Below are 10,452 nucleotides of genomic sequence, written 5' to 3' on the forward strand. Positions count from 1 at the left end.
GGAGAGGGAGGTCTGGGCCTCTTTGCTTAGGCTGCTGCCCCCGCGACCCGGCCTCGGATAAGCGGTTGAAGATGGATGGATGGATGGATGGATGGATGTTTTTGTGAAATTCTGAACCAATAACTGGATATGCCCGCCTTGTTCAGGAGAGACTCGGAGGCAGACCGTCTCTAAGTTTCACAATCTATTTACACACAGACACCAGGTGCAGATATATGCAAGTGAGGGGGTACGGGAAGAGGGTCTCCGGGGAACACAGGCACGGGAAGGGGACACACGGGGATATGTACACAATCCTTCGCTGATGCTCAAGTTAGCTCGGACTCCGGCTTTAGCTCACCAAACAGCGGTCCTCAGGCTGACGAGAAGTCTGGCACAGGGAGGAAGAATAGGTAAGTTGCGGCACGAAAGAAATACGTGGAAAAGCTCAGACTTGCAATGACACTGACGAGTGTTACACAATAATCCAGCGAAGAAGCATTCTCGGCAGCTGCCTTGAGAAGTGAGCGTGGTGATGAGACGATTGCTTGCAGGTGTCTGAGCCAGGGGCTGAAGTCGTCATGACTACGCCCTGGTAGAGCGCAGTGCGCAGGAGGAGAGAGAGAGACGCAACACAACAGAAACACTTGTAGCCATACAGAGTCAGCCGAGAAGGCACAGGGTCATGACACGCCTACTTGAAATGGAGTCTTTTGCCAGCAGTTCCGTACTTAATCAGGATTCTTTGCTTTTCCAGCAGGCTGTTCTGGTTACTCTGAGTTCACACTTGCTTATCTGCAGATTGATTGTTAAACTGAATCTATTCAATTCCATTTTGTGGAAGCAGAGCAGCTTTAGTAACAACTCAAATCACCACAGAAGATACAAGAAGGCATTAAGTTTGTCTCCGAAACACTTGCTAAAAGTCTTATTTTTTTTAATTCATATGGGAAATAAGTGTTTTTATTTGTTAGTGTAGAGAAACAAATTATGTGGGAATTGTGAAAACTCCGTCATTGCAAGTCACCTATGACTGAAACCGAAAAAAACTGACATAAACCTTTAAAACTTTAATTTCAAAAACAACAAATTAAATCCAATTTTGGTCCCAAATGTCCAAAATCCAAATTGTTTTTTTTTTTTGTGGTTAAAAACAAAATTGGAAATATCTCTAATTATCTTTACATAATCAGGGAATTCTGTCCCTCTATGATGCAGTATAGATATAATCTGGAATGATATTCAGTTTTTCTCACTGAGTGTCCTGAGTCAGTGTGAAACTGAAGTAACTGATTGCTACTTCAGTTTCACACTGACTAATACTCAGTTTAAGGACGTCACGGTCCTGGGTCTGTGACTCACTGTGTGTAATTCTGGTTTAAGTTATTTTCTTTGACATGTTTTTTTTTTTCATGGGTTTGATTCCCTGTATTGTTTTCTGCTTGTGTTATATTCATAGTTCATAGTCTTTAGTTTTGTCACTGTCTTCCTTGTGTTCCACATTTAGTTACTATTGTCTCTATGATTCATGTTCTCTCTGTTAGTCATGTCTCCTGTTTTATTTTATAGTCCCTTGCCTAGTGTTCAGTTTATTTAGTTTTGCTTCCTCCCTGTCTCATTGTGTCTGATTAGTTCCAGTTTCCCTCCTGTTTCCCCTCATTATCCTTTGTGCATTTAACTTTGTCTTTCTTTGCATGTCTGTATAGCTCCCCCTCTGTTTCCCATGTTCTCTTTCACCAAAAATCACAATAATTTTTATCCATGCGCAAATACTACTACTACTACTACTACTGTGACTACTAGTAATAGTCACAGTGAGTGGGCAATTCAGGGTTCAGTATCTTGAACAGAACTCAAGAAACTGGTACATTTCATGTACCAACCAACCAGGCCAACTTAGATCTTCAAAATTAGTTAATGTTAATTTTCAAAGTGTTATTAGTCTTCATAGCTGTCACGTTAGCAGACTGTTTACCTGTAGCCTTTATTCAAAATGGTATCTTGAGCCAAAAATTATTTTATCAGACCTGAAAAAAAACCCCACACAACTCAGACATGAGGATTGATGTATATGTGAATATACATTATTAACCTTTCTGTCTTAATTGTAAAATCATTCTTATTTGTGTAGCAGATTTAAATCTACAGAATCTGTCCCAAATGCTTTAAAATCAGGTAGATTTACACCACATTTACAAAAGACATGAAGAGTAACCTGTATTTTTGTACTAATTTAAATAAGAGTTTTTTTTTTATCCCATAGTTGTGAAATACAGGCTTAACAGTGAAACAGTTGGTGATACACTTCATACCTGATTGCATAAAACATTGCTCTCTCCTACATAAGCTCCATTATAAGTTAAAAGAATCGGTATTAGTACTTGTTAAATGCAGTACTGGCCTGTGTAGTGATCGTGTGTGTCATACACACACACACGACTAATCATCCTCTTTGAGACTGATTGATTTATTGATTGACTTATGTTATTATTGTGCAATAGCATGTCAAAATGCTCCTAACTGCTGATATTTGTCCACCTAACCTGCTTACATCTCCTAGTTATGTGAAAAAATAATTTCTACATTTTAAACAGCTCAAATTGCATAACAAGGCAGTGACATCATTTCAGAGAAACTGAGCCTTTGGTCACGTGATATTCTAAAAACAGACACAGGCTTTTTTTGGACATGCAACTTTACCGGACCTTTACAGGACACAGGCTTCAGTGTCAGACGTAACATCACTAGTCCTGTATTTACTTCTTATTGGATCAGCACCAGTCACATGTCACTGCACTTTGGGGCCCTAAAGGTAGGAGGGGCCTATTGAAAATGTCTGATCAAAGTAGCTCCCCCTCTACCTTACACTATCTGCTGATATTCACAGTATTACGGTAAACACCATTACAAGAGAGCCACTATATGTTTAAGCCATGATTTTATTTTGTGAACCAAACTGGACAAATTTCCTGAAACACTTTGCTGGAAAAGAGAAATGCTTATACTTCTATGAGTCACTAGAGGGAACCAAAGGACAACCAAAAACAGCTTCTTCAAAACACACAACAGTCTCAATCTATTGTAATCTAGAGTTTTAGCTTATTACCTGCAGCTGTCTGCTGTGTTTTTTTTAAAGAAAACAGAAATATACAAACAGTATTTATAAAATATGTACATATTTATCTAGTCTATGAACATGTTAATTTCCCCAACCATGATGTGGTTAGCACACAACCCTGACTAGCCGGTACACACAGAAACAAATTAATAGTAAGTTTGTGAGTAAATTTCATTGATAACACATTTAAAACCAAAGTGCTTTTATAATTCTGTCTAGAAAATATAAAAAAGAGAATATACATATTCAGTCTATATATGAAATAACCCAAGAGCACCCAATCCTTCAATCACAGTTCCAGAAATTAGAGGTCTAAAAACACAGAGACAGAAAAGGTTCATCTTCAGCTGAGTCTGAAATTGTTATCTGAGGTCGGTTGGGAGGTGATTGAAGAGACTGTGCAACAATAGCAACAACACCCACTTTTGAAATGAGCTTAAACTGCAGGATGATCACAAGTGATTAAGAAGGCCTTAATGATCTGGAGGGAAAATACAGACACACTATTTCTACCACATAAGCAGGTTTGACACCATTTAGGCTTTAAACACAAACAGCGTCTTAATACTGAATTCTATCATTCACAGGGAACTAATGCAAGCCTGCTGACAGAGTGCTAAGAGTGTGTTAATGGGTCATATAGTACTTTGTGACTTTCATGCTTCTGCTGTGTTAATCAGAGATGAGCAGACCAGTGAGAATAAATAAATCTACAGTCAAACTTTTGTGAACCTGCTCTGGAAGTATTTCAACAAAAGCAACATAGAGTAAAAAATGAGCCATGACACTGCCTCTGTCTTTGTGACATCATCAATCTCCTGGTCCAGTCCCTGTTAAGCCTGTGTAGGCGGGATCATCACTGTCACAGGAGGCATTTCATGGAGTCCAGCAAGGTCAGAAAGGAAAGTTTGATTTATTCTATTTAAAGAATTAAACAATTAACAGCTGCCAATTATTAGGTTATTAGGTCATTGATTATTGATTATTGGCTCTGGATAAATATAAAGACACCATAAGGAGAGTGGAGATAAAGTATGGACAGAACACCACTAGGTAGTGGAGCAGGGTCAGCGTGAGCTGTGAGTGTGTTGAGGCAGAGGGCGGAGCTCCAGATGTGGGCTGGACTGAAACTGTGCTCAAGGAAGAGATGGGTGGTTTTAAGGCAGGAAGTGGAGCTTTGATTGGAGGTCTACCTATAGAGAGAATCCCATCTGTTCAGGTGAATCCATAAATAAAATAAAAGGTGAAATCAGAGTGAAGCTCCTCACCTGTGACAGTGATCCAGCTGGATGGAGACTCTCCATGACCGCTGATGTCACACTTGTAGAGGCCTTCATCAGACCTGGAAACATGCTGGATAGTCATGTGACCTGTAGGCTCTTTCCCTATGAAGACACCATCTTTGAAGAAAGCAGCTGGGAGGTTGGAGGGAGTGGTCTTTGTTTTACAGAGCAGAGTGACATCATCTCCCTCCATCACAGGGAGGACAGGACTCTGCAGGATCACTGATCTACCTCAACACAGAGACAAACTACAGCATTTCATCCATTTACACACAGCTTCATCAACACTAACTCCACACACTCAGCTTACCAGTGACTGTCAGGTTAACCATGTTACTGATGGGACCCTCTCTGGACTCACACCAGTAAACTCCACTGTCCAGTGGAAAGACATAACTGATGTTACAGGAGGAATGAGCTGATATTCCCCACCGAACTCCACACTGAGTCCTCTGTTGTTTTCTTGTGTTTCTTGTCAGATTCCATCTCGTAGAGCTGTCGTCCTCCTCACAGCTCAGAGATACAAAGTCACCTTCGAAGAACTGAGATCGGTTGGGGCTCACAGTCAGACGAGCTGTGAGGGAGAGGAGAATACATCCTCCATATTTCTTAACAATTGTAAACCTTTTAAAACCACTAACCACTGTGATTGATTGGCTGCTTCTCTGTATGACAGCTTGTGACCCCTAGCAGTTTGTGGGTAGTACAGTTCCTAAATTGTCAATTATTGACTTGGGTTGACATTTCATTTATGGTTTTCCAGATTGGTTTGCTGCTTTTTGGAACATCTGACATTCCCACTCATTTGATTTAATGGGAGAGCATTGGAGCTCCGTCTCCACTGGCTGGCTTAACTTAATTAAGTTTTATTTATATATTTTCAAAACACAACAGCGGTTGCCTCAATGCACTCAGGTGCCTGCTGCACAATTTCTGACTTTCCAGCTCAATCTCTCTGTCTATCAAATCAATATATAATGATCAGTCCATTTCTCCTTCTTTACTTTCTAGCTGCTGGAAGGAGATGCAGAAAAGTATGCAAACTTCAGCCAAGAGAGTGAGACAATCGCATTAACACCTTCAGATTATTATATTATATTATCTTATCTTATCTTATATTATTAAACTGTTATAAAACTGGCCCTTTTAACATGGGAGTCTATCGCGATTGCCTCACTTTTGGAGCCAACCTCAAAAGGCCACTTCTGCCCTTGGCTGCATTAGTTATATTAATCTGATAGATTAGTTTGCCCATGTAAAAAGGCATTTTTCACACACACACAAAAAAAGTTAATCATGGAGTTCCACATGGTTCTATACTGAGAACATCACTTTTCACTTTCTTGATGCTCCTAACAGGTACTATTATTAGAAAATAATGACTAAATTTCAAATTATACGCCAATGGTACATGTTGTCACGTTACTGTGTTATATGCTACCATGGATTGTATCATACTGTATGTATTGTGTATGATACATACACAATACATACAGTATGATACATACAGTAACTATGTATATTTTTAAAATGTACTAAAATTAACTTAACAGTTAACATAAACTGGAGAACTTACATACTTTGTGATGATGCACAGAAAAATACTCAAAACAGACAATCTGAAGAGTATTTTTACAGATGACCAACATTTCCTGATTAACAAACTAGTTTGGATAGTTGTGCTTGTCAAGCACATGCTGCTTTCACTGTGACAAAACAACAATCAAGATGCCAGGTCAGATCAGAATGAAAATTCTCAAAACCATTAGTGCAACCTCTACAACATTTAGTCATTTGTACACATCATAGTAGCAATTTCTCCTTCCTCTGAACAAATTGCAAATGCTCTTGAACATGTATCAGTTGCTTTCATACAGTTATCTGCTGTCGACAACATTATCATTTGCTTATGTCATGTCAGTCAAAATAAACTGTACTTTTGGATGCTGAATAGTCGTTCCCAATAAAATAATAATAATAATAATAATAATAATAATAATAGTCTTCATTTCATTGCTTGAATCATTACATGCAAAATTGGTGAATTCGTTTTCAAATGCTGTCCAGCATTATTATTTTTTCCTGGAAATGTCCCCTAAATTGAACATTTTCTCTCAGGTGAACTTAAGCTTTCACTGACAAGGAGGTGTGTGAAGTAATAGTTGTAACCAATGACAAGCCACTTGTTCACAGTCACTCATGGATCGATCCCAAGAACCCTCAATTGGCAAGCATATATGAACCGAGCAGGACATAGTGTGTACCATGTCTACAATTCTGTGACACAGAAATGGAAGGTCAGCATCGTGGAAGAGGGGTGAGGATGCGGGGGGAACAAAACAGGGGAAGAGGGAGAAGACGCCAAAAACATAGGCAGATCCCTAATGAAATTAGGGCAAACTTGTTGACCATGTTGTCAATCACTGTCTCACAATGGACGAGGCTGGTCGGGGGATCCAACCAAATGTTGGAAGAACACTGTGAATTTAATCAGTCAAAAGTTTGTAGGGAGAACAGGTATGTATAGTATTGGACAGTAATTCAACATCTCATAATATCTCGTGTTTAGTGTACATTACTGTAATTTTACTGTACACGGATATACAAAAAGTGCATAGTGCTGTCTTGAGCACTTTCAGGTAGTGTCACCAAGTTCTGACCTTTTTTGGAAAACACTGAGAGAATACTGTACACTGTCATAATGGAAACATGACAAAGCCATTTGACTATCTTGTTCATCAAGATGGTGTCAAGACTTCTCATTTTGATGACACTGGCAGTTTCATTGACATGAATACTTGCTTTTGAGGAATGGATTATCGATTTTGAGCAAGTGACCTGCTTTTGCAGGTTATCCACTAGGATTTGCAGTTTGCACCAAATGTTTTGAGAAAGGCACTGCTGTGCAAATGTTAATAGTGATGTGAGAAAAGCACCAAAGTGACTGAGAAAAACTGTAATATCCAAATCTGGGTGCATCAAAACAAACACAGTGCTTCCAAGAATATCATCTTTATTTGTTTTGTTTTGTTTTGTTTTGTGCAAAAAAGGCTCTGGATGTTAAGCAGTTAAAGTTGTAGTGTCTCAGTATGAAATGAAAGTGGGACAGGATGTGATGTCTCTGAGTTTCACCACAACATGCACAACAGTAACGTGTAACTACTTCTCTTTTCTGGATCCCATTACTTTGAAAAATTAAAAATGTGACAAAGATCCAAAAAATAATGCATTTTCATATGGAGATAACTGCAGGCAAGATAAAATCTGATCTATCCCACCAATGAAAAGCCTCTATGCGCTATCCTAAAGCACTTTACAGACTTTTCTTTTATTAGAGCTGCTGAGTTTCCAACTTTGACAGAAGTTTACTGACCTTGGTTTGTTGTGCAGATCAGTAATAAGGTCACACCTAAAGAGAAATGATACTCAGGTTAGTTTCAGGTTTTATACTCACAAAGGCATGCACAAAGCATAAAAAGCATTTTTAAAGTCACTAAACTCCACTTTTAAAGCTTTTAACTCCACAGTATCGCAGATCAAATGCAGTGGAGAGTTTGGAAACACTGTAGTTTAAAAGCAATCTAAGCTGACAGAAGTGTTTTAATAACATCCTTTTTAAAAATGTCAATTTAAAAAAATTAATTTTACATTAAAAACACAAAATGAAGCTAAAATGTTGTTTAGAGTTTGTGGGGACCTTCATAATATTTAACATTTTAAGCCCCAAGCCTAACTGATCTCCTGCCTTTTGCCCCCGTATCAGGGGACGTTGGGGCTTAAGAGGTTAAGACTGTTGTTTCTTAAATTCTCTTTTTTTAATCTATTTAGACTTTGTTAAAGAATATCATGGGAGCTGAAAAATGCTATAGGAGTACCAGAACAACTTAAATGAAATTAAATGTTATTGGAATCAAACTCAACAGAACTGCAGTGCAGATGTCAGCTAGTGTAGTAATAATTCATTATGTTGTACTTACAGAGCAGCCACAGCAGTGTTATTTCTTCCATTCTTTCTCTTAATGGTGTTATTGACATTTTGATCATAGTTAAACATCATAGTCACATCTCTTTGGACACTCCTCCTTCCTGATTCTGTGAGACACTGTGGTTTGGCTTTGCCCCCCTTTAGCTTTATGAGAAATGTTCCTTTTTATAAGTCTATAAAGTGAGGAAATGAGAAATGCTTCGTTGTTTTACGAACCAGAAAGACCCAAACTACTCTTGTCATGATAGTCTTTGTTTTAATATCTATCCTAAAATTTAAACTGCTTGTTTCTTTCCACTGTTTGTGACGTCAGTTCAGCTAAGAGGAAATGAGATTGAGGTGTTTTTTTAACCTGAAGCAGAGAGCCTCTCTCTGCTTTAACCACTAAAATGTGGTGAAAAAAAAGGGTACAGCTTGTCTGGTTCAAACTGGTTTCAACCTTTTTGCTCAGCTGACCCACATTAAACATCCTTTTTCCGTCTATTGTCACAAACCAGGCCGCATGGTATCATTCAAAAAGCTATTTATTTTAAATGAAGAAATAAAACAGAAGCCTTACACAAACCATGGATTTTGTGGTCAGTACAAACAGTGGTGTCGATAAGTTCATCGGTGGAATAATGGCATACACAACATTGTTTAGTGCTAACCCAAACGAAACAGAACGAAAAACCACAGGGTATCTCAGAGGAGAGCAACACACAGTGACTGGAGTCCCTTTTCATTCCCAATGCATAACATACCAATGATTTGTCACATGGCGTTGGTATGTAAAGTTTTGGGATTAGAACATGTTAGTGACTGAGCTCAGATGGCCTTTATAGAGCACTGGCACGCTAGGCCCAGTTCTTGCCATTGTCATTAATTGGAAATGAACTACTCTACTCCTCTAATGCCTGCAAACGAGGCACAAAACAGAAAAACAAACAGGCCGACAGAAGGGCAACATGGAGTGGGTTGTCACACTATCCAAAGTTCTTGGGCAGTGGCGGTTATCCCAGCCTACTTCAGGGTATTACACAATAAAGCCTGAAATAGCACTGACCAGAGCTAACACAGCTTAGAATCACCATTTAACTTAACTTGCATATTGTCAGCCTGCTGGGGGAAGCTGAAGTACCTGCCATAAATCCATGCAGAAATAGGTTGAACATGTTAGGTGGCAGTGTAAGCCACCGATTAAGCATATCACATAGAAGTAAAAATGATTTAAGATAAAGGTGCTCATCCTCCTGCTCATCTGGGGGAACATCAGCGATTTCCCAGGCCATCCAAGACACATAATCTCTTAGGCGTGTCCTGAGTCCACCTCAGTGTCTCCTTACTCTATGACAGGCTCAGAACACCTTGCTCAGGAGATATCCCAATCAGATGCCCAAACCATTTTATCAAAGATCAAAGACATTCTTCTATTTCAGTTCCCCTCCCCATCCTGTTGAATGGTGTGGGAGGCAATTAGCTGTAGTTTTAACTCCAGACGTTGCAAGTAAGATTCTGTGTGTCCTTATTTGGTGAGGATGTTTTACTTCCTTCCCTTTATGTCCTCACCTGTGTTTGTATATGGTCAACTGTTAAGGGAAGGTAAGCACTGTACAGGGTGAGGGGAGATGACCCTTTGTCAGCATGAAGTTGTGTGTGTGTATGCACTCACGTGCAGACATGCGCACACACACACACACACACACACACACACACACACACACACACACACACACACACACACACAGTGTTTTAACCTTTTGTGACCTTTTGTGGGTGTTACAATGGGTGGTGCTTGTATTCACCAAATAAAATGCTGCAAGTGTTTGTTTGAAGTTGGCTAGGAGATAGGTGAGGAGCGTTCAGCTCCAAGAGCCTTTGTCCGACCAGCCTTCCCTTGCTAGCAAGTAAAAAACCATTTTCGCCGTTGTCTTGCTTCCTTCGTGAGTGATGAGTTTCTGAACTAGTGGGCCTGCTGAATTTTTGCTATATGATATTATTTTTGCTCTTAAAGTGTGCATTTCATCCAATACCATGTGGCAGTTACTCACCACCAAAAAACAAAGAAACAACTGGGGTGTTACTGTCATTTGGTGTTTGCTCTCTGC

General features: G+C 39.3%; 1 protein-coding gene across 3 annotated transcripts in view; it reads right to left on the bottom strand.

The window, feature by feature from the left end:
* The window catches only part of LOC309694679 (Fc receptor-like protein 1), a 96,976-nt gene extending 88,381 nt beyond the window's left edge, over window positions 1–8,595 (bottom strand). The window contains exons 1-5 of one of the 3 annotated variants that reach the window (XM_082514890.1): window positions 8,358–8,392; window positions 7,754–7,789; window positions 4,691–4,954; window positions 4,366–4,611; window positions 2,901–4,290 (exon numbers count right to left, since the gene is read on the bottom strand). In XM_082514890.1, the coding sequence (XP_082371016.1) occupies window positions 4,073–4,290; window positions 4,366–4,611; window positions 4,691–4,954; window positions 7,754–7,789; window positions 8,358–8,388 (795 nt within the window). In that variant the 5' untranslated portion in view covers window positions 8,389–8,392 and the 3' untranslated portion in view covers window positions 2,901–4,072. Of the gene's footprint in view, window positions 1–2,900; window positions 4,291–4,365; window positions 4,612–4,690; window positions 4,955–7,753; window positions 7,790–8,357 lie in introns of those variants that run through there. The other 2 variants (XM_082514891.1, XM_082514888.1) reach the window with 2 other exon arrangements.
* Between the last annotated feature and the right edge of the window lie 1,857 nt (window positions 8,596–10,452).

Source organism: Aulonocara stuartgranti (assembly GCF_965226115.1).
Source record: "Aulonocara stuartgranti genome assembly, chromosome: 3".
Taxonomy (NCBI): domain Eukaryota; kingdom Metazoa; phylum Chordata; class Actinopteri; order Cichliformes; family Cichlidae; genus Aulonocara; species Aulonocara stuartgranti.